At 46.6% G+C, this 25,577-nt stretch overlaps 1 protein-coding gene across 1 annotated transcript; it reads right to left on the reverse strand.

Annotated features, from left to right (window-relative positions):
• Window positions 1-1,176: 1,176 nt before the first annotated feature.
• On the reverse strand, window positions 1,177-10,029 carry LOC308158355 (uncharacterized protein; the record flags this gene model as incomplete). Its single annotated transcript, XM_080531946.1, has 6 exons — window positions 1,177-1,386; window positions 2,674-2,853; window positions 4,603-4,853; window positions 5,616-6,360; window positions 9,262-9,881; window positions 9,969-10,029. 6 exons carry the CDS (start codon window positions 10,027-10,029, stop codon window positions 1,177-1,179), a joined length of 2,067 nt encoding a protein of 688 aa, XP_080388072.1.
• Between the last annotated feature and the right edge of the window lie 15,548 nt (window positions 10,030-25,577).

Consider the following 25,577-nt stretch of genomic DNA (forward strand, 5'->3'; position numbering starts at 1 on the left):
AACCCTGTGGATGTGTTTGTTAAACGAGCTGATATCCAGAAATAGACGTCTAACATCTGTCTGGTAGGGCTTGCGCTGCCTCGTCTTAACCAAGGGGAGGCTGGTGGAGGTAGAAATTGGAAATTGGAGGACGGTGCTGATTTGTAATGCAAGGAACAGAATGTGGACGGTTTGATACCATTCCTCATTCCGTTCCTTGCATTATAATGAGCCCCCGTCCTCCGATTTCTACCTCCACCAGCCTCCCCTTGGTCCCTAGGACTGTCTAGGAGTCATAAACACAAGTCCTAGAAGTCGTCTGTTCATAGCCTTCGTTCGTTCGTTCCTTATGAACATAGTTCATAGTTCAAGCCCCCATCTTCATATACAAAAAGATATACAAAAAACGAAAATACAATGTACTGTATGGTGTATATTGTCCCTCACATCCGATTATCAAAGCTGAAGATATATCAAGATATATTAAGAATATCAAAGATATTACCAGTTACAGTCTTTCAAGACATTTGGAGGTATCGGTACAGCGTGGCCCTGTATTGAGAGCCTCCATCTTGTCCACATCGTACAGTCCAGAGTAGGTATCAGAGTATCATGCTAAAGTGCTTTCCCTTCAGTCACTTGACATGTCGTACACAGAAGACATGTTATATACACAGATATAGATATGTACAAGACATGTAGAAGACATGTTGTACACAGAAGATATGTAGGAGACATGTAGAACACATGTTGTACACAGAAAAACAGCAACATCTGAAGTCGTCCAACCGTGAGAACCGCCTCCCAGCGTAAACATCATGTTCTTTTTCCCCCATGACACATGGAATGGAACTAGGAAAGGTACCAAACACGCGTTCAATACCATCCCTCATTCCAACCCACTCCTCATCCCGTTCTACGCATCCCCAACGAGCCCCCAATCCTACGATTTCCCGCCTCCCCAGGCCAGTACCCCAGACATCGGGGCAACATTGGGGGGGGGGGTCTTGTAATCCTGTCCCATTGAGCTGAGGCAGAAAGGGTTGGGATGGGTGGTCTAAAGTGGTCCTGGGGCAAGTAGCTGTTGGTTAGCATCATTGACTATAGATAGATGAACTATAGATAGATGGATAGATAGATAGATAGATTGGGGGGGAGGGGCGCAACTATAGATAGATCTATAGTTAGTGTATAGTCTTAGTGGCAGGGGTCGAAGGGGTACTTGGAGACCCCCCCGTGGAGCTCCAGGTTGGCGTCCGACCAGGTGATGACATCCCCCGCCAGGTGAGCCCCGCAGGTGGCCTGGCCATGGACCTCCGCGGGGGTCAGAACCCTGGACCACACCTGCAGATCCGACATCTCGCCCACGAACGACTGGGTGGCGTCGAAGCGTCCGCCCAGGGTGTCCTGTCAGCGTGGAGGAGGAGGAGAGAGAGAGTTAGTAGTTAGCTAGTTAGCTAGTTAGCTAGTTAGTTAGTTAGTTAGTTAGTTAGTTAGCTAGTTAGTTAGTTAGTTGGTTAGTAGTTAGTTAGTTAGTAGTTAGTTAGTTAGTTAGCTAGTAGTTAGTTAGTTAGCTAGTTAGTTAGCTAGTTAGTTAGTTAGTTAGTTAGCTAGTTAGTTAGTTAGCTAGTTAGTTAGTTAGTTAGCTAGTTAGTTAGTTAGTTAGCTAGTTAGTTAGTTAGTTAGCTAGCTAGTTAGTAGTTAGTTAGTTAGTTAGTTAGCTAGTTAGTTAGTTAGTTAGTAGTTAGTTAGTAGTTAGTTAGTAGTTAGTTAGTAGTTAGTTAGTTAGTAGTTAGTTAGCTAGTTAGTTAGTTCGTTAGTTAGTTAGCTAGTTAGTTGGTTAGTAGTTAGTTAGTAGTTAGTTAGTTAGTTAGCTAGTAGTTAGTAGTTAGTTAGTTAGTTAGTTAGCTAGTTAGTTAGTTAGTTAGTAGTTAGAGGAGAGAGCGTTAGAGTAAGTAGGTAGTGGTGCCCATGTAGATAATGGAAAAGAAGCCTACATTTCTCTCTCTTTCTTTTCTTTTCCCTCTATTTCTCCCTTTTTCCTCTCTTTTTCCCCCATTTTCTTCTTCCCCCTCTTACACTTTCTTCCCCACCCTTAACAGACTATTGTGCCCTGGTGCAGTGGGTAGTGAGTTGGACTGGTGATGGGAAGGTTGTGAAATCCCGTCTGAAACACCACCACCACTAGTGTGTCTTTGAGTAAGGCTCTTAGCCCTCAGTTACTTGAGTAAGGCACTTAGCCCTCAGATCTCTAATTGTTTTATGCATCGGAGTGTTACAATTTCTTTAGCTGGGCAGTGCTATTGAGCTAATACCAATGTCTGGTCTCAAGTTGATTGTTAACTGTTGAATAACTTTCGACGACAATGGACATTTTTGAAATGTTCTTGTCTACATTTCAGGTGAATAGCTGCAATGGAAATATGACGAGTTCAAAAGTTTAATACTTATTTCCCCCAAAATTACTTTGTCAGACGGCCGGTGAGTCAAGGTGTGATGCTCTATTCACACCTGAACTGATACAGAACACCCTGAGAATGAAACTGGAAGTCGTGGAAGGTTCGAGAAGTAGAAAAAAAGCGAGAAAGAGTTCATATACAGTATCAGTTCAAATCAAAGCGAGCCTGTATGTATGACCATATATGGGTATGTACCTGCTCCTGTATGTATGTATGACCATATATGGGTACGTACCTGCTCCTGCCCCAGGATGAACACGCCCCCAGGCCTGATGGGGTGCCAGGGGGAGAGGTTGTCTCCTGACCCCCGCCTGACCCCGTCCTGGTAGGCCTCCCACAGCCCGTCCCGCGTCGACCACGCCACGCACAGGTGGTGCCACTTCCTGTCCGTCAGCGACACGGGCAGCGTCACCGCCTGGGGGGACAGGAAGTGAGGTCAGAGGGGTCAGAGGTCAGTGAAGTGTACTGTAATGGGGGGCGGAGGTAGCCTAGAGATTAGAGAGGCTAGCAGGCTAGCGATCGGAAGGTCGCTGGTTCGATCCCCCCGCCTCAGGAGGGAGCTGCATGTGCCCTTGAGCAAGACACTTAACCCCCTAATTGCTCCAGGGGCGCCGAATATGGCTGACCCTGTGCCTAGAGCATAAAATACCACATTCCAACAATTGACTGACAAGTTGATTGCATGGAAAATAAAACATTCTTATTATTATTATTTACATGACATCTGGTTAGACGCCGACCTGCATTTCGTTGTCTCTGTACTCTGTCAATGATAATACAGTTCAGTTCAATCTAATCTAATCTAATCTAATCTAATCTAATCTAATGTTATGATGACTGATGGATAGATGATTCACTTACTTAGACAAATGTATTTGTTGTAAGTCGCTTTGGATAAAGGCGTCTGCTAAATGTCAAACGTCAACATAATTGACATTTGTAAAATGAGTGTGCGCAGTACCCTCGTTCAGGGTGCAATGATGCGGGCATCTGGGGAGGCTAGGGAAGGTGGAAATCCGAGGACGGTCGGTCTCATTCTAACGTATGGAACACACACACGTGTTTGATACCGTTCCTCATTCCGAGGTTCGAGCCCCGTCCTCCGATTTCTACACTCTGCCAGCCTCACCATCTGATGGGTGAGAATGACACCAGCCCCTCCCCCCTGTCTGGGAGAGAGAAGACATCTGAGTCATTCTGAAGGTATGGTCTCAGAGCATCGCCCCCACCTTCTCTGGCCCCGCCCCCACCCTGTCAGGCCCCTCCCCCCACCCTGTCTGGCCCCGCCCCCACCCTGTCAGGCCCCTCCCCCTGTCTGACCGCCGTCCGCCCGGTGACGTGGCTCCTCCACATGACTCAGTAAGCAGCTGGGGTCTTATACCATTAGGGAGGATGAGGGGTGGGGGGGTGGGGGGGGGGACATGGCGAGGGTGCGGCTATAGATAGATAACTGAACAATCAAAATGTTCAGACTTTTCTTTTGAAACACGGAAATACGTTCCAATGTTGTTGAGAATCACAACACAACGGATTGGGTGAGTAATCTCCACTGCTACCTAGTTAACTATAACACTACTTTACATTGTTAGCAGGCTCACAAAACAAACTGTGTTAGTTGACTGGCGACTTGTCGTTGATTTTCAACAACACGGGAATGTATTCACATTTTTCTAAAGAAAAGTCTTGATCATTACATCAGATCCCGATATGAGGGCCAAAGCATCAGAACGTGTCACATATTTATATTGAACATTGTTTGCAACAAAGAACTGCCTGTTCTCAAACTGGTCACTCAGGGCTCAAAGCAACAGTCTTCAAAGTCTCCAAAGAAGGTCAACAATGCCCTTACCTTGTCATTAATTAACCAGTAACTCCATCAGGTGAACTGACTTATAGCGCCTTATTCCAAAACATTTTACAACGGCCTCTCATTCACCCATTCACACACACACATTCACACACCAATGGGGGCAAGCTACCATGCAAGCCTGCCGGCCTGCTCATTGGGAGCAATTTGGGGTTCAGTCTCCTGCCCCAAGGACACCTCGACACGTGGCCAGCCGGGGTTCGAACCGCCGATCTGCCAACCTTGCGATCATTAGACGGCGTCTCTCTACCTCCTGCGCCACAGCCGCCCCATAGGTCGTTGCCCCATTGCCCTTACCTTGTCATTAACCAGTAGTTCCATGGGGTTGTTGCCCCATTCGATGAGGACCAGCTCGTTGGCCTGTCCCGGTACGGAGTAGGAAAAGGGGGTCCCCAGGCCCGCCCCCGCCCCCGACTTCAGCCAGAGACAGACGGTGAGGGCGAAGATCTCGTTGAGCAGGGTCCTCCTCACCCGGCCGTACATGTAGTTGGACCTCATGGGGAAGCCCAGCTGGAAACCTTCTGGACTCTTCGGTTTCTTGCGAGGACCTGCCGAGAAAAAACAAAACAAAACAAAAGCAAAGTTCAGGGCTGGCTAGGTTTATCATCTACTACCCCTCCTCTCCTCTCCTCTCCAACTACCCCTCCTCTCCTCCTCAACTACCCCTCTCCTCTCCAACTACCCCTCCTCTCCTCTCCTCCTCAACTACCCCTCCTCTCCTCTCCTCCTCAACTACCCCTCCTCTCCTCCTCAACTACCCCTCCTCTCCTCTCCTCCTCAACTACCCCTCTCCTCTCCAACTACCCCTCCTCTCCTCTCCTCTCCAACTACCCCTCCTCTCCTCTCCTCTCCAACTACCCCTCCTCTCCTCTCCAACTACCCCTCTCCTCTCCAACTACCCCTCCTCTCCTCTCCTCTCCAACTACCCCTCCTCTCCTCCTCAACTACCCCTCCTCTCCTCTCCAACTACCCCTCTCCTCTCCAACTACCCCTCCTCTCCTCTCCTCCTCAACTACCCCTCCTCTCCTCTCCTCCTCAACGACTTCCCCTGTCACCATCTGGGTTTATCAGCTACTTCCTGTTAGCATCTGGGTTTATCAACTACTTCCTGTTAGCATCTGGGTTTATCAACCACTTCCTATTCCTGATAGTTGGTATAGACAGATAGTTAGTTAGTTGGTTAGTTAGTACAGATAGGTAGATAGATAGATAGACAGTGAGACAGACAGACAGACAGACAGACAGATAGTTAGTTAGTTCGTTAGCTAGTTAGTTAGTATAGATAGACAGATAGTTAGTTAGTACAGTACCAGCGTCTGTGTTCCTGTGGTGCAGTTGGTTCAGGAGGGCGTCCAGCTTGTTGGCCCCTCCCCCTCCCCTGACTCCTCCCACTCTGGGCGCCGGCTTGCTGCTGTAGGGCGGCCGAGGGCGATGGCCATGGTCTGCATCGGTGTCATGGCGACCGTTGTCATGGTGATCGTCATGATGGTCGTCATGGTGATCATCGTGATGGTCGTCATGGTGATCGTCGTCATGGTGATCGTCGTGGTGGTCGTCGTGATGGTCGTCATGGTGATCATCGTGATGGTCGTCATGGTGGTCATCATGGTGATCGTCGTGATGGTCGTCATGGTGATCGTCGTGATTGTCGTCATGGTGGTCATCATGGTGATCGTCATGGTGGTCATCATGGTGATCGTCATGGCGACCGTGGTTACGGTCGTAACGATGGTCATTGCGGCGGTCGTAACGACGGTCGTCGCGGTGACCGGTGTGGTGGTCATAGCGATGGTCGTTGCGATGGTCGTTGCGGTGGTCGTCATGGTGGTCGTCGTGGTGGTCGTCGTGGTGGTCGTCGTGGTGATCGTCATGGTGGTCGTCATGGTGGTCGTCATGATGGTCGTCATGATGACCAGTATCATGGTGGTCGTCATGGTGGTCGTCATGGTGACTGTCGTGGTAGTCGTGGAGCTGCTCCTCCAAAGCGTTGATCTTCCTCTTCAGCAGGTCTCTGAGAGAGGAGGAGTAGGAGGAGGAGGAGGAGGAGTTCCTGGCCTGGAGACACACACACACACACACACACACACACACACACACTTTAGACCATAGATCTTCCACCATTACAGGAATTAGGGGACTTTGTGTGGCGAAAATATGATCTGCATGTTATCGTATTTCCGTATCGGCATTTCTTGGTATTTACTATCACGTCATATTTACTGTCTTGAAGTGCCTTCAAAGACTAGCACATTTTCCAATTTCCCATGTCGCTTTTTCCAATTTCCCATTGCTTATTTGTCCATTCAACAATGTATATACTGTATACATCATTTTTCTATTGCATTAGTAAATAGAAATAGATTGTTTATTTATAGAAATAGATAGTTTATTGACGGAGACTGAGAACGTATACAGAGACTGAGAACGTACACAGAGACTGAACGTCTGAGAACGTACACAGAGACTGAAAACGTATACAGAGACTGAGAACGTCCACAGAGACTGAGAACGTCCACAGAGACTGAGAACGTACACAGAGACTGAGAACGTACACAGAGACTGAGAACGTATACAGAGACTGAGAACGTATACAGAGACTGAGAACGTACACAGAGACTGAGAACGTACACAGAGACTGAGAACGTACACAGAGACTAAGAACGTACACAGAGACTGAGAACGTATACAGAGACTGAGAACGTCCACAGAGACTGAGAACGTACACAGAGACTGAGAACGTACACAGAGACTGAACGTCTGAGAACGTACACAGAGACTGAGAACGTATACAGAGACTGAGAACGTACACAGAGACTGAGAACGTCCACAGAGACTGAGAACGTACACAGAGACTGAGAACGCATACAGAGACTGAGAACGTCCACAGAGACTGAGAACGTCCACAGAGACTGAGAACGTCCACAGAGACTGAGAACGTATACAGAGACTGAGAACGTACACAGAGACTGAGACTGAAAACTGATGTTTGTGGTGCTGGTGGAAAGCCAGTGGGAAGTACAGAAAGACTGTGTAAGGTAGAGAGATGAAAGGGATATGGAAAGTTAGATCTTTAGCTTTTCTGTTTACTGTTTTCCCCTGCTTTTATATTCATTCTATGCATGTACAGTATATGTCTTTATATATGTTTTTATATTCACTTTATGTTCTTATTCCTGTTGTAAAGCACTTTGAGCTGCATTTCTTGTATGAAAGGTGCCATATAAATAAAGCTTTACTTACGTACTTACTTACTATTGACTTCGGCCAAATCAGGTCAAACTTTAATTTAACATCTTGACATGCCTTTTTAATATTTATTTATTTTAAAATATTTTTTCTTCTCCTTCGGAGACAATTTGCACCATTTCCATATAATGACCCAGTTAGTAAAACCCTACCACAGTTTGTGACATAAGCTACATGAGTCAGCCATTTTCTCCCTTTCGCCTTAACCTCCCTCTCACCCCCTCACTGGGAACTAGCTACACCGGGCAGTGAAATGGAGGAATATATAACTTCTTCGGTTGGGCATGATGACATTTTAAGCCGGCCCCTCCCTTCCCTCCCTCACAACCTCCTTCCTTTCCTCAGTCTCTCTGAGTAAATCCAGCTTTACGTGGCGTGAGAGTGCGACCCGCTTAAAGGCTTGTCTGTGTGGATCATGCTAATGTCCGCTGAAGGTGGCTTGCCCCCTGCGACACCCGGTCACTGGCTTGCGTCAGAGTCATCCTGTTAAAGGCAGGAGTGACGAAAGACAAATCTCAGCTTTACTGTGTTTCCTCTAAACACCTCGAGGAGAATGAACGTTTTTTGGGGGGCAACAACCTCCCTGTTGTGTGGATGGTAGATAGATACTGTAGATAGATAGATAGAGAGAGAGAGAGAGAGAGATAGATAGATACAGTAGATAGATAGATACAATAGATAGATAGATAGATAGATAGATAGATAGAGAGAGAGAGAGAGATAGATACAGTAGACAGACAGACAGACAGACAGAGAGAGAGAGAGAGAGAGAGAGAGAGAGAGAGAGAGAGAGAGAGAGAGAAAGAGAGAGAGAGACAGACAGACAGACAGACAGACAGACAGACAGACAGACAGACAGAGAGAGAGAGAGAGAGAGAGAGAGAGAGAGAGAGAGAAAGAGAGAGAGAGAGAGAGACAGACAGATAGATAGGTAGGTAGGTAGGTAGCTAGGTAGTTAGGTAGCTAGGTAGTTAGGTAGGTAGGTAGGTAGGTAGTTAGGCAGTTAGTTAGATAGATAGACAGACAGACAGACAGATAGATATTTTCTCACTAAAGGTTTTTTTGGCAACACCATCAATATATCTCCCAGTTGTGCTACTACCTTGTTTTCCCTGCACCCATTAACCAAATTCAAATTAAGTCAGTATTTTGGATAAGGAGTAAAAATGTAATTTAGGGACCAATTCATCCAATCCTGTTTTGCAAGGCAGAACACTTTTAATCCCCCCACAGCAACGGAACACATATTAAGAGTCATTAACAGCCAGATCCAAGACTTCCTCTTGTGGAAACAAATGGCGTTGTTGTGGCTATGAACTATCGACGGTATCTGTCTTGCAGTGTTGGCCAGAACCCTCTCCAGAAGGATTATTTTATTTCCTTGTGAGTCTATTATCTCGGTTCTCTGGGGGGGTGAGGGTTAATTAATTAGTAAACTTAGGACTTCCTATGCAAAAGCAATAAGGCTTGGAGAGGCTTGCAGGCCACTGACATCCTCACGCGCTTGAGAGAAAGCCGGAGGAGACTTTAGAGTCCTGTAGAAAAGGTCAGCAGAAAGACAAACACGCAGATAACTTATTTTCTGGGTCGGGTGGGCCGTCAAATGACGCAAGAGGACGATCTCAATTACCACACAATTGCAGTAAGCCCCCCCGCCCCCCCCCACCAATCCCCTTTTGCCCCACATCCCTCGTTACTACTTACACGCACCTGCAGGTTCTCGAGCCTCTCCTTCAAGGCCTGGAGCGTCTTGCCCGTCTGCTCGGCGGAGAAGGCCCCATGCTTACTGCCCCCGTAGGACGACCCCTTCCCCCGGTAGTGTGTGTCGGGGCGATGCCCGTTGTTGAGCGGGTAGTGGGGGTCGTTGTCATGGTAGGAGGAGTGGTGGGTGGGGGGGTGGTGGGAGGAGGGGTTGTGGTGTGTGGCGTGTCCGTGGTGGAGGTCGTCGTCATGGCGGTTTCCCACCCCGGGGCCGAAGCCCTCGCAGAGGGTCAGCTTGGCGGTCAGCTCCCTGATGGTCTCGCGCTGGTCCAGGATGGTCTCCTTCTGTCTCACCAGGCTCTCGCGGAGGTGCAGGATGGTGGCCTTGGCCTCGTCCGACATCCCCCTCCGGCTGCTCCCGTTAGAGGACCCCGATGTCGAGCCGTGATGGCCCCCGTTACTGGCGGGCCCGTGGGCCGGAGGTCCATGCGCCGGATCTCCCTGCGTGAAGCAGCTGGGGTCAGCGTCCGCCGGGATCGGGGTGCAAACGAACTTGGGGTGGAGTCCGTAGTCTGCATGGTGTTCCAACGCGGCTGGCAAACTGGCTGGCAAACTGGCAGCAGCGGCCACTGAGGAGGATATGAGAGTGGAGAGAAGGAGAGAGGAGAAAAAGGGGAAGGAGGGAATGGAGATGAAACCAGGGAGTATCCCACTACCCAGTCGCGTGGGGTGCCCTGCGGAAAACAGCATCGTAGAAGGGAGGGCCGCCTTGGCCATCTTCGGTCGCTGTCTGGCTTGTTTGGTCCTAGTCCAGGGAACGACGGCCTGTCCTTCAACGGTTTATGTTCGGTGTGATGCTGCGCACCGCCGTGAGTGGAAGACATTTGGGGTGGGCCGTAAGCTGAGGTGACACATGACAATAAACGACCAATCCCCCAACCGATCCACAGTCCACAAGCGTTTCAGTTCCTTAAAAAAGACTCTTAAACACAGTGCCAGTTCTCACAAAGCACGTAAGGGCTTTCTGTCTCTGGCCAAAAGTGGCTCTGCCCAAAAGTTGTCAGCGGTCCATCTTGGAGCCCTTGTTATCACGCAAGACAAGTTGACTCCATGCCATGCCACAGGCCGGTGGCAGTTGGTCTCTTACAATGACAGTTGGTGTCTTAAAATGGCGGTTGGTCTCTTACAATGACAGTTGGAAGTGTGTTCCGTGTTTCCGTTGTTCGTGGAAATGGGGGGGTCTGCATCAGGCTGATCCCTTTAGGCACAGGAACGGATCTCCTGAATAAATCCCTTTATCTCCAAGGGAGTCTTGACCATCCCCCCCGAGGATCAACGGCGCTCCTTCCACCTGCGGAGAAGAAGACAACAGAGATAGGTCACTGGAGGTCACGACGAAATCCAATGGAAAGTCTTCTGGGAAATAATCCCCGGCTTTGGAACATTATACCGGTATCGTCATTGAACTTCGGTGGCTAGACAACGGCAGCAGAGGCTTAGCGGGGTGTGATCAGGAGGTGTTCTGTCACAAGGGAGGCTGGGGAGGGGGGGGGGTAGACATCAGGATGGGTGGTTTTGCTCCTTTCAAGGCAAGGCAAGGTTAAGTTTATTTGTATAGCACATTTCATACAACAGAGGCAATCAATTCAAAGTGCTTTACATACTTTCACCCGTTCCTTTGTGCCTGGCTGAATAATGGCACTGCTTTGCACACAACAACAACAACAACATGTCGGTTCCTTGGGAAATCTGACTGAAAATCAACAGACTGAAAATCCTTAATCTGTTTATTCTCTTAAATCTTAATTCCTGCAATGCATTAATACACATGATCTGTGTGAGGTATCTGATAGCTAGAATACTAGCAGACTACAGCTGGGAAAGCACAACACAACAGTCTTTATAAGGTGCTGTGTGACCGTGTACTGCAGCAATCAAGATTTATTTCCCAAACGTATTCATCAATTCCTTCCAATACCTATTTGCTTTTTTTAACGGGTTTGGAAACTTTCATTAAGCTGACTCATCATGGGTTTATGTCATAAAAATGTCACATAAGCCCAACATGCCTCAACACTTCCACAGCTCTCCATTTTTAATGGATGGATTAGAAACCGTTAATGTCAGGACGCTTGGTGGCGTAACACACTAAGCATCGACCACGTAGACGCACGGTTCCCGGTTCGATTCCGGCCGCGGACATATCCTGCATGTCATCCCTTCTCTCTCTCTCTCACTCATCCTTCTCTCTCTCTCTCTCTCTCTCTCTCTCTCTCTCGCCCATCCTTCCTGACAAATCTCTACTGTCTCTATCCTCCTCTCTCTCTCACCCAACCTTCTCTCTCTCACCCATCCTTCTCTCTCTCTCTCTCTCACCCATCCTTCTCTCTCTCACCCATCCTTCCTGCATATCATCCCTCCTCTCTCTCTCTCTCTCACCCCCATCCTTCCTGACAAATCTCTACTGTCTCTATCCTCCTCTCTCTCTCACCCAACCTCCTCTCTCTCACCCATCCATCTCTCTCTCTCACCCATCCTTCTCTCTCTCTCTCTCTCTCTCACCCATCCTTCTCTCTCTCTCTCACCCATCCATCTCTCTCTCACCCATCCTTCTCTCTCTCTCACCCATCCTTCTCTCTCTCACCCATCCCTTCTCTGTCTCATCCATCCTTCCTGTCAAATCTCTACTGTCTCTATCGCCCCACTCAGAAAAAATTACTTTAAAAAAAGAAACCATTAAATGTCCTTGGTTGAACTGTTGTAAATGTGCCAAGTTAAAACATCTGAAATTCAATATTTATTGAATATTTATTCTGGGGGCGCTTGGTGGCGTACCACACCACATCTCAGGGTCCCTCGGTTCGATTCCGGCCGTCGACATATCCTGCATGTCATCCCTCCTCTCTCTTCCTGTCAATCTCTACTGTCTCTATCCCAATAAAGCAGAAATGCCCCAAAAACATATTAAAAAAAACAACAACAACAACAACTACAACGTACTGGACCTTTAAACATGGCAACCAGACATGACCCTTGTTGTAGCTTCGAGCATTATCGACACAACTCCCATTTACAACCATTGCTAATAATAATTAATAGTGCTTATGATAATTATTATAATATTTAGTATATATGTTTTCTTTCTGAAGAAATTGAATTGTGTTTAAACATGTCTCACGCCTTGTGCTCGGGGTGAGAGTAAGGGTGTATGTCTGTTGTGTGTGTGTGTGTGTGTGTGTGTGTGTGTGTGTGTGTTAGAGCTGTGTTCAAGGCCAGATTCTTCAGCTCACATGATTGCCTTGACCTGGTTATTGTCATGCACGGCCGTGTTTTCACCTGTTACCAATGACACAGATATGTAAATGCAGCATGTCTGCGGTATGTCTGTATGCATTTGGACTTGCGGCCATTTTCCATTTTGTGCTGGCTGGAAATAGAGCCTTACTACAGCCTTCCTCAAACATCAAAGCACTGGTTTACACTGTGTCTAGATTAGACTGTGTCTGGTTTACACTGTAATGGTAAATGGACTGACCTATATAGACTGACTTATATAGACTGACTTATATAGACTGACTTATATAGCGCCTTATTCCAAAGAGCTTTACGACGGCCTCTCATTCACACACACATTCACACACCAATGGCGGCAACAAGCTACCATGCAAGGCGCCGGGCCGCTCACTGGGAGCAATTTGGGGTTCAGTGTCTTGCCCAAGGACACTTCTACATGTGGCCAGTCGGGGTTCGAACCGCCGATCTGCCGACCTTGCGATCATTAGACGCCGGCTCTACCTCCTGAGACACAGCCGCCCCTCACACTGTGTCAGTGTTTTATCACTTCTTTGTTCCTTCAAAGAGAATGAGAGAACTAAAACAACAATAATGATTTCTCTCAGTCATTAAAGCTGAAGAAGAAATAGATTTACAACCGGAATAAGGAATGGAATATGTCAGTTTAGTTTTAGACAAAGATTAGATTAGATTCAACCTTTTTGTCATTGCACACAACGTACAACCAAATGTATTTTCTTTGCTCTGGGCACAGGGTCAGCCATAGTTAGCCAGCGCCCCTGGAGCGATTAGGGGGTTAAGAGCCTTTCTCAAGGGCACAACGGCAGTGGTAGGTAGGCACCTTAGATATGATGCCAGCAACCCTCACAATTAACACTAGAGCAGCCATGCATTGAGTATTTTTTTAATTATATCTTTGCACTCGATCAAATTTCAGGACCCTCCTTTCATCACTTTTCCTAGATATGTGCGTTCGACCACCCAGTATACTTACATTTTCAAAATCACATCAGGATAAGCTAGTATATAAAGCTATTTTGCTAGTTTTTCTGTGTAAGAAGCAGGCTAATTTACAAGCGGTCAACTAGTGGTCGTTGTGTGTAAATAGCAGCTTCCCATTGTAAAGACTCTGGTTATTTGACTCCCGAGGCGGCTCTTATAGAAGGTAAAAAGACACGGCTGTTCTAGTGTCAACTGTCACTTAGATGCAACTGTCACTTTCAAATTTGAAATAAGATTTGACAGTTGGTGATGTGGTGTTCTAGTGTTAAACTCCCAGGCTCTGGCGAGTCAAAGTGTTGTGACCAGCCGAGCCTCTCTCCTCCCCCCCCCCACCCCCCACCCTCCCCCCCAGGCCCCAAGGTGAAGGACTAAGAGGCTTGCAGGATTACCCTGGGGGGGGGGATTGGCCTCCACTTCACGAAGTCCGAAGTCACGGCACTGTGATGACACGTGTGAGAGGAGTTACCCCCCCCCCCCCCTCCCCAGCACGGGCCTCTAGCCCTGTCTGTGTGAGCCCTGCCCCCCCCCACGGGCCTACAGCCCTGTCTACATGAGCCCTTACCACCCCCCCACCTTGTCTAGGTGAGTCCTTCCCCCCCCCCACCACGATCCTCCAGCCTGTCTACATGAGCCCTGACCCCCCCCCCCCCCCCCCCCCCCCCAGCCTGTCTACGTGCCTCTCTGCCTCCCTGCCTAAGAGGCTCTCCTCCTCACGCTCACTTACCTCCTGCACGCGATGGTGCGTCAGGGGAGAAGCAGGTGGCCTGATACCATACCTAGGTACCACAGCCTGAGTCAGACCTTTCTCTCAGGTGGGGGAGGGGCTGTTGTCAGGGGAGGTAGAACACCAGGGGAGGCTGGGGGAGGTAGAACACCTCCTCGAGGTAGAACACCAGCCTCCCCTGTTCTAACTCCACTAGTCTCCCCTGGTGTTCTACCTCCACCCAGCCTCCCCTGGTGTTCTACCTCCCCCAGCCTCCCCAGGTGTTCTACCTCCCCCCAGCCTCCCCTGGTGTTCTACCTCCACCAGCCTCCCCTGGTGTTCTACCTCTCCCAGCCTCACCTGGTGTTCTACCTCCCCCAACCTCCCCCAGCCTCCCCTGGTGTACAGGAGCATGGCAGTTTGACATTTCGACTTTGTAGGTCAACCGTGACTCATTACTGTGAAACAAGACATTGGTCATATCAGTAGGAAACATGGTAAGACCAAGTGTTTGACTCTAAATATCGTTCCGTTTTCATTAAAGTGTCTTTGTGTGCTGTGTAGCCCAGGGTTGAACCAATTCGGTTGTTAAGTCGTGACGTGTTTCCAGGTCCAACGTTGGCTGAGGCGCTCTCTTCGAAATGCCGCAGTAATAATAATAATTCATTATATTTATATAGCGCTTTTCCGAGGGTCAAAGACCCTGACAATATGGGGAAAACGGGAAAGTGCTGTGTCCCTTGTTGTATGAATAGATCCGAGTCTAAAAAATTATTGAACTGTCATTCTACCACTGTAGTACACTGGTACTCTGGTGCAGGGAATTTCTGGTTTGGACCCGGAAATTGCTAAAACGTCACGTTTTACGTCAGACTTAACAACCGAATATGGCCAGCACTCTCAAACAGACACATCAATTAGCTCAAAGCTTGTTTGAATTACTCCCCTTCTGGACAGCGGTACAGGGCCATCAGGTCAAAAACATCACAACACTTGAACAGTTTCTTCCCCAAAGCCACAGCCCTCCTCAATAACTCCTGATCATTGCACCTTGCACTTTACATGTTTTTGCACTAAGTTGTACAGAATATGTATTCACTCATATTGGTACTGTATATATTGTCTTGAGTATTGTTGTGTTGTGGTCTTGTTGTTCCTAGTGCACAGCACATGGCGAATAAAGTTGAATTTAATTGAATTGAATACGGCCAGCACTCTCAAACAGACATCAATTATGGTTCAATGCATAATCAGCATAGTCACTGTGGACAGGTTGGGGTCGGGGTCAAGGTTAACCATTATTAGGATACAATTAGTGCTAGCGCTATTCATTTAGCGCTGGCAACCCCCCCCCCCCCCCTCCCAGCCCCTCCATGTCAACAAAAGTTTTCTCCACTAGCACCCCCCACTGCCCCCGCATACTACCCAACTACCAATTATGCTTAGCAGCAGCCCTCTATCACTCTCACAGTAGGCTATCCACAGCCATCACCATTTTATGCTAAAATAATACACATTTCCTGTTAAGAATGATGCACAGTGGCCTCAGCTGTTTCAATGTTCAGGTTTCAAGCAGGAACATCCTGTAGCCTACTTGAGCATAATGGTCCCATGAACAATACAACCATCCATCACAGCTTCAAGTAGGCGTGAGTGTGTTAGGAACAAAGCATGTTCACACAACAAGCACAGAGTTTAAAAACCATGAGGCAACGCAGAGAGCATGTTAGCATCAAACCCCTCAGAGATAGCTCTGTAGCTCTGTGTTAGCATCAAAGCTCTGTGTTAGCATCAAAGCTCTGTGTTAGCTCTGTGTTAGAGTTAGCTCTGTGTTAGCATCAATCACCTCAGAGAGCATGTTAGCATCAATCACCTCAGAGAGCATGGTCTCCCATCCCGGTGCTAACCCAGCCCTATATCATCCATATAGAACAACCGTGGGTACCTCCACGCGCTGCCGGCGAGCGAGACCGCCCTGTCCGATCTGACCCTTTTTCGGGAGCGGAGAACATAGGACCCTTTTTCGGGAGGGAGCTAAGGTACCGGGGAACATAGGGATGACCCCCATCAAACCCCACAGAGAGCATGTTAGCATCAAACCCCTCAGAGAGAGAGAGAGCAGACATGTCATCACACCAGGGCCACAGCTACGTACACACACATCACACACTGTGCGTAGGCCACCAAAACAACATAATCATAATGATGAATTATTTATATCATATTTACATATTAAGATGAAAAACAAATACAATAGACCACCATTAGTGCTATCCATTTAGAGCTAGCACCCCACCCCACTCCCCCATGTTGACAAAAGTTTTCTCCACTAGCACCCCGCCGCCACGCGCACACGCCCGCACACACACACACACACACAAAAGTGTAAAAGTGGGTAACATTAATATCACAAGAAAAGAGGATATTACATACCTGGGCTCCATCTTAGAGGCAAATCTTTCCGGAGATAAAATGGCAGCAAAAGTAATCAAAAAAGTGAACCATAAAACTAGATTCTTGTACAGGATATCCTCACTTGTCAGTAAAAACACACTGAGGACCCTATCAGGAGCTCTCATTCAATGTCACTTCGACTATGCCGTAACATCATGGTACTATAGAACCACAAAGGCCCATAAAACAAGACTCCAGACAGCCCAAAATAAACTGGTTAGGCTTCTGCTAGGCCTCAACCCTAGGACACATCTAACCGCTGCTCATTTTTTGAGCCTTGATTGGCTACGAGTAGTTGACAGAGTGCAGCAGCTTGCACTGGGCCTAGTCTTCAAGATACGCTACACCACAAAGACACCCAAGTACCTGTCAACATACTTCCAAAAAGTGAACAACGTCCACACCTACAACACCAGAGGAAGCTCCACGAACCACGTTCAACCGCGTTGCACCACAAACAAGGGTTTAAACTCGTTTGCAAACTATGCAGTAAAGATGTGGAACGCCCTTCCTATAATCTTAAAGGAGTGCAAAACACTGCCCACCTTCAAAACCACTCTCAAAAAACATTTACAGGAGGCTGCAATCCGTAACTGGACCCTCTAAAACAAAAATCAGATTAAAAGACCTGAACTACCCACTGTACATACTTTGTGTTTTGTCCCCCGCCCCCACCTGTGGTGTATGTCCCCACCTGTCCTACCCGCTGTACATACCTTATGTTTTGTTGTATTGTTCTTCCCATGATGGATGTACGTTTATCTTGTAGATAGTAATAGTTATTTGTCTGTATTATCATGTAGATAGTACTAGTTCTTTTCTTATGTCTGTCTTACATGTAACGATGAATTGAAAATCAAGGACCCCAATTGAAATAAGCCAGTGGCTTTCTTGGGTTTTTATCCTCTTAGTTTGACCTTGTATGTAATATGTACTTTCATGTACCTACTTCTGCAAACATTCTAATAAAGTTTTCAATCAATCAATCAATCAAAAAACACACACACACACACACACACACACACACCCTTACTACACAATTACGCTTAGTGCACCCAAATGGCCTGCAGCAGTCCTGTATCACACTCACAGTAGGCTACTCACAGCCATCATCATTTTACGCTAACATAATAATACACATTTTCTGCTAAGAATGATGCACAATGGCCTCAGCTGTTTCAAACAGGCCCATACGGTGCTTGAGCATAATGGCCCCCAAGAACAATACAACCAACATCACATCTTTATGAACTGTAAACAAACTAGTGACTTTTTTTCCCCCTCCAATTTCAGTTAATTCTATCCAGGTCCATTTCCACCTAAGTGTTATTTGTTTTACAGTGTCTCATGTGTTTGGTCAGTAGCCTATACTGCTCTGAATGAATGAATGAATGAATGGTCTTTATTGTCATTGCTATAGTACAGGTACCAAACAACGACATTTGGGAGGGGGGGCTCCCCTGGTGCTAGGAAAGAAAAACAAAACTAAAAAAACAAGAAGGGAAAGGAGCTGGTTTACATAAATAAAGGCTATGTACACTATCCACTATACTATACTGTACAGATAGACGACTAGGGTTGTCATATTGCACAGTGTTATTGCACATTCATTTAAAGTGTCGCAGTTTGCAGGCTAGAAATGTACATATTTGTGCCTCAGCACTACACCTGATTTTAGCTAGAGTATGATCTGCTGACTTTGCTGCTTTTATCTGACTTTGCTTTGTTGATTTTATAATGTTTTGATATGTGGTTTTAACTGTGTCTTAAGAGCCTTGAAAGGTACCCATACATAAAATGTATTATTATTATTATTATTATTATTATTATTATTACTACAGTCTTTCATCTTAAAACTATCCTTCAACTGGTGTTTTAGTGTTTAGTGTTTTACCTGCATTTTTGTTCTTAAGTGTTATCTCTGTTTTATCTATACATAAAATGGTGCTACATGAATAAGGTTTATTATGATGATGATGCTGATGATGCTTATTATTATTATTACTACAGTAGGTAGACCCAGGAAGTCCTCCCTGGCCTCTGTGACAGGCCTCTATGCTCCCTCCCCGGTTCACTGTTGACACAACAAGCCCCCAGCACCACGACAGACTGGTCCATGTTGCCATGCTGTCCTTAGGGGGGGGGGGGGGGGGGGCACAGGCTGCTTTCAAAAAGGGAGGCTGGTGGAGGTAGAAATCGGAGGACGGAGGACTCAGTGGACCGACGCTATGCATGGACCGGAATGAGGAATGGTATCAAACACGTCTGTTTATTATTATTTTTAATGTTTTAAATGAGCCCGTCTTACGATTTCTGCCTCCACCACCACCCACGGTGGGTTGACCTCACTGTCCTGGTTCAGTCAAAGGTCATGGGTCAGTCAAAGGTCACCCTCCATCTTAAACATAAGCTCTGACACACGGTGAGAGTGTTTTAAGGGAGCAGCTCTGCTCAGCGCAGCTCGACCAGGGTCAGGCTAGGTGAGGGGGGGTCAAGCGGCTGTGCTTCTCTGGCTCCCCTTCCTCTATTCCCAGACGACCTGTCTGTGTTTTCTTGGAACCGACACATCCAGAGATACAGTAAGAGGCTTTCAGAGGCGTCGTAAACAAGCAGTACACAGTAGCTTGATCCCTCTTCTCGCTGGCCCCGATCGAGCTGCCCGGAGCTAAAACACTCTCACTGCGTGTCAATCAAAGCTTACGTTAAGCTGTGGCGCGACCTTTGACTGACCCCTGACCTTTGGGTGACCCCAGGGGGACAGTGAGGTCAACCCCGCTCGATTCCAAGAAAACACAGACGCATCAAATCGTCTGGGAATAGAGGAACAGGAGACAGAGATAGGCTTGCAGTGGTGCACAGGAGGACTGAACACAGGGCTGTACGTGTGTATGGCTACACACTATCAAAACATGGATACACAAGATACACACTATCAAAACATGGATACACAAGATACACAATATCAAAACATGAATCTGCCAGTTATATGTTATACTGTATATATATATTATTGTGTCTGATAAAAAATATATAAAGGCAGCTCCACCCATGGTGACCCCAGGCCACTAAGAGGGAACATTTCGTGACGCTAAGGTTCTATCTCCTTTTTTGTCAAAATTGAGTTTTTTTTACATAAACTGATCCATTAGGTGTTTATTAATGCCTGTGTGGTGTTATTTTTTAAAAGTTGAAATTTTTTAGTCAGTAATTAATAAAATACAAAGGTTCCATCTCACAAAACATAATGGAATGTAAAAACTTTGACGCTCAATATCTCTGAACTACCCTAAACGGAGATAGAACCGTATAATTCTAAGCTCACGCTTTGTCCAAATAAAAACTACTACTTGATCGAGATACAACACCAGTAACATATTAAAACATAGGATATGAGACCTGACAAAATAAAGTGTATTATAAACACAACAGACGGGAGGAAGGGGAGGCTTTAGGAGGGACAGCTAAGGTGCAGAAGAGATGGAGGTCTTCAGTCTACAACAGAAGATAGGGAGTGACTCTGCAGTCGTGACAGCGGTGGGGAGTTCATTCCACCAGCAAGGTGCCACCAGCACGGTGAAAAGCCGTGACCGGGCAGCACGACCTCTGCAGCACCTGGTGGCCTCCTGCGCCACAGCCGCCCCTGTATGCTACTGTGGCACCAACAACAGATGCACGTCACTGCGTGATCTAATCAGGCTGGTTTATCATCAGGACGGTTTAACCCGTCAGCGTCACCAGGGCAGGTACGTGACCAGGAGCAAGCAGCTGATCCTGATGAACAATTGAACTTTGAACCAGGCTTTCACAGGCTCTGCTTTTTTGGCCTCTCCTGAAATTAGTAACAACACAATCTGAACCTACCCTAAACGGAGATAGAACCTTATAATTCTAAGATCACGATTTGAAGGATGCAAAGACTCGGTTCCGTGTGCTCGACAGACTGGGCCGAAAGACGTCAGTTTGAAACAGTTTCACCTCGGCCCCCGGGGTTGGATCCCCAAACCCAAACGTTCAGAACTTTTACCGGTGTGGGAAAAAGCTGTACGCAGGGTCCAAAAGACCCGCAGGGTCAAAAGAGCCGGTTTGAGAACGACTCTACAGTGAAAAGGAACTAAGCTTAATGATCTAGAATAATTTAGAACAGTGACACAGACCCGTTCATGAAATCTGTTATGAAATCTGTTATGTATTCTGTTATGAAGAGGATTTCACATTACGTTGGAAATAACTGTAAATTCTCTAATCTGGGCTACAAACAGACGATAATATCATAACATATTATGTTAGTGAAGGCCATCACCGACGCCCTAGCTCTCATCATTGATAAAGTAACAAACGGAACTAAAAAGCTCCTGATCTGCAGAGAGAGAACAACTATTTGAAACTGACACCTTCTGTGAACACACTTCAAAGTAAGACTCTAATGAATGAAAACAACAACAGTGATATTATCTCACGCTGCGAGAGGCAGCAACAATGCCATAATATGATATTAAGATATTATCCAGTTGAACAAATCCAGATATTAAGTATTTATACCCTATTCTTTTGTTTCTCTCTGCCTCCAGGATGTGAGGCTGGTCCCCTGGGACTCCAGAGATGTTTACTCAGCAGCTAAACTGTTTATTTGATCTGTTTTGTTACGATCCCCATCGTTAGGATAGGATCCCCATTAGCTTATGCAAAGCAGCAGCTACTCTTCCTGGGGTCCACACAGAACATATCGTCACCTTCTTAAAATAGTGGCTTAAGTGACTGTTGAGGTTGGGGAACATTTAGTTTTTGCCTAAATATCACATATATTCTTGATTTGGTTCAGTGTACCGTATTCATTTTCTTTCGCAAAAATATGACTTATGTAAGCCGTTATTTTAAGGTGACGATATCCAAGAAATCATCATAAAAACATATAACAAAGGAGAAAAACATCAACATACATAACAACAAATAAAAAATAAATAAATTATAAAATAAAATAAGAACAAAATAAAAGTTGCCAATCCTCACTGCCTTAGTTTTTTGGTGAGCAACACAAAAATTAACCATCCACAGATTCTACACACAACGATATATAACCAATAAATGCAATAAACAGCAGCCAGGCTAAACCAGCGGTCAACACACTATTGACAAAGCAGATTTAGCTAAAAGTTATTTTAAAAAAAAGTCTGTAACATCTAAATATTGTAAAACCTTCACAAATGAACTCAACATGCAGTCGTTATTTTGAGGGAGAGTAAGTTTCCTTACCTGCTGGTGAGCTACAGAGTCCCATGCAGGTTAGTCCACCACAACACTGAGCAGATTGAGAGGGATTTGCTTGAGGAGGATAAATTTAACTCTCTCTCTTCCTCTGCCTCCCTCCCTCCCTCTCTCCCTCTCCCTCTCTCTTCCTCTGCCTCCCTCCCTCCCTCTCTCCCTCTCCCTCTCTCTTCCTCTGCCTCCCTCCCTCCCTCCCTCCCTCCCTCCCTCCCTCTCTCCCTCCCTCTCCCTCTCTCTTCCCCAAGTCTCCACTCCTTTGCTTCTTCTAACATTCAGGAATCTTCTTGATAATGATAATAATAATAATAAAAAAATAAATAATCATAATAATAATAATAATAATAATAATAATACATTTTATTTATAAAAGCACTTTACATAAGAAATCTCAAAGCTGCTACAATTAAAAACAAGAAGATAAAACAATAAACATTTTCAATTAAAAGGCAAAAGAAAAAGGCTCTATTAAAAAGGTGGGTTTTAAGGCCTCGTTTAAAAGCATCCACAGCCCTTAGGTGGTCAGGGAGAGGAGAGGAGAGGAGAGTTAGGTGGTCAGGGAGAGGAGAGAGGAGAGGAGGAGAGGAGGGGAGGGGAGAGGAGAGGAGAGGAGAGGAGAGGAGAGGAGAGGAGAGGAGAGGAGAGGAGAGGAGAGGAGAGGAGAGGAGAGGAGAGGAGAGGAGAGTTAGGTGGTCAGGGAGAGCATTCCACAGCCTGGGAGCAGCCCAGCAGAAGGCCCGATCTCCCATGGTCCTGGTCTTGACTCTTCTTGACTCTTGTATGAAGGCTTTCTTATTCTCTTGTTCAGATGACAGTCTTCAAATAAGAATAGTCTGGAGTCTGGTGGAGGTAGAAGTCAGAGGATGGGCTCATTGTATGAGGAATGGTATCAAACACGTTGATATCATTACACATTCCATACCATGTATTACACTGAGCCTGTCCTCCGATGTCTACCTCCACCAGCCTCCCCTGGTATATTACAATGAGCCTGTCCTCCGATGTCTACCTCCACCAGCCTCCCCTGGTATATTACAATGAGCCTGTCCTCCGATGTCTACCTCCACCAGCCTCCCCTGGTATATTACAATGAGCCTGTCCTCCGATGTCTACCTCCAGGGACTAATTTTGATGGGGGAAAAAATCTTTAAAAATCTTTAAAATGTGGGAACATAGGGCTGAGGGAACATAGGGCTGAGGGAACATAGGGAACATAGGGCTGAGGGAACATAGGGAACATAGGGCTGAGGGAACATAGGGAACATAGGGCTGAGGGAACATAGGGAACATAGGGCTGAGGGAACATAGGGAACATAGGGCTGAGGAAACATAGGGAACATAGGGCTGAGGGAACATAGGGAACATAGGGAAAATAGGGAACCTAGGGAACATAGGGCTGAGGGAACATAGGGAACATAGGGAACATAGGGAACAGAGGGCTGTGGGAACATAGGGCTGACCCAGTTAGGGGTTAGGGTTGGCGGTTAGGGGTGATGACCTGGTTAACCAAAACAGGCTTGCTGACCCACACCTTGCTGACCCACACCATAACCAGCTTAGCTGGTCTAAACACGATGTCAGACTCTAATTCTGTCTAAGAGTTAAAGTTAGTTAGTAGGGAGTTACTGGAGGGAGAGGGTAAGACTACTGTGTGTGTGTGTGTGTGTGTGTGTGTGTGTGTGTGTGTGGAGGAGAGGGTGAGACTATGGCTGCATTTACACCGCAGCTCGTAATGTCTAGTTCCGAATTTAGTTTTTTTTTGAACGCCTGCTTACATCTACTCTTTCAAATGAACCATAATGAACCCCACCACCTCTACGCCAATGCGGCAGTCGCGCTGCCCGATCACGTCTCTTCACTACACTGGCTCCCCGCTGGTGGAATGAGCTTCCCACGGCTGTCAGGACTGCAGAGTCACTTCCCATCTTCTGCCAGAGACTGAAGACCTCCATCTCTTCAGGCTACCCCCTGTACTGTCCCTCCTGAGACATCTACTACCCACCTGTACTGTCCCTCCTGAGACATCTACTACCCCCCAGCACTGCGTCTCCTGAGACACATGCTTCCCCCTATACTGTGTCTCCTAAGATTTCTACTTCCCCCTTGTACTGTTTCTCCAGTGTCTATTAAAACAATGTAATAATAATAATAATCTTCTATCACAACGACTGCCAATGGCCCCTGGCCTGAGCTAGATAACTCTTCCTGATACAACTGGTGAATTGATGATTCACTTGCTTGGTCAAAATGTATCGATTGTAAGTCGCTTTGGAATAAGGCGTCTGCTAAATGCCAAAAAAGTCAAATGTAATCCTATCTAGTTAACTACAACACTACTTTACATTGTTAGAAAGCTCACAAAACAAGCTGTGTTAGTTGACTAGCGAGTGTGTCATTGGTTTACAACAACGCTGAAATCTATTAAACATTTTCAGAATAAAAGTCTGAACATTAAATCGGCTACCGACTTGTTCCCTGTTTCACCAGCTGCAGGGTGGAGGAGAGATACAAAAACAAGCAAATACAGTCTGCCTAGTGTAATCTATCCATTTAACACTAGAACATCACTGTCAAATCTTATTTCATATTTGAAAGTGACAGTTGCATCTAAATGACAGTTGCATCTAAGTGACAGTTGCATCTAAGTGACAGTTGACACTAGAACAGCCGTGCCTATTTTATCTACCGTACTATTAGAGCCGCCTTGGGAGTCAAATGAGCTATTTACACACAACGACCACTAGTTGGCACGTCTTGTAAATTAGCCTGCGTCCTACACAGAAAAACTGCAACATAGCTTTATACTAGCTTATCCTGATGTGATTTGTAAAATGTAAGGATACTGGGTGGTAGAACACACATATCCAGGAAAAGTCATGAAAGGAGGGTCCTGAAAGTGCAAAGATATAAAAAAACGTTTTACTCACTTGATAAACCCCATGGGTCCCACCCAAGGCTGTTCTTGTGCTCTTCAATGGGCAGGAGGGAGAAGAGAAGAGGTGAGATATTTTCCTTCTATCACGACGACTGCCAATGTCCCCTGGCCTGAGCTGGATTACTCTTCCTGCTATGACTGGTGGATTGATGACTCACTTGCTTAGTGAAATGTATCGATTGTAAGTCGCTTTGGAATAAGGCGTCTGCTAAATGCCAAAAATGTAAATCTAAGTGTGAGATGTAGACATGTTACCGAGGGGAAGGCTCCCCCATACTCAGGGTTGCCAACTTTCTCACAACTTCACAACGGGGGGGGGGGGGAGCAGGAATTGGTGCATTTACGTTATACGTACCCATGAGGGGGGCGTGTGATTGGATGAATATACGGGACAAGGGAGGTTCCAGCCTAAAACATGGGACATCCCGGCGAATACAGTCGAATACAGGTTATGACCCTACCCATATCACTGCCCCCCCGTACTGTCTAATCTCAGCGGTGGGGAGTGGGGGGGGGGGGGGGGGCTGGCTGGCTACTAAAGCTGAAGTTTGCCGATTTATGTGAGGTGCTTAGAATAATTTATGTATGTGACCCTACAGCTATTCCAGGGTCAGAGAGAGAGAGAGAGTTAGAGAGAGAGAGTTAGGGAGAGAGAGAGAGAGACAGAGAGAGAGAGAT

This window comes from Nansenia antarctica (genome assembly GCF_963989245.1).
Source record: "Nansenia antarctica genome assembly, chromosome: 5".
Lineage (NCBI taxonomy): Eukaryota > Metazoa > Chordata > Actinopteri > Argentiniformes > Microstomatidae > Nansenia > Nansenia antarctica.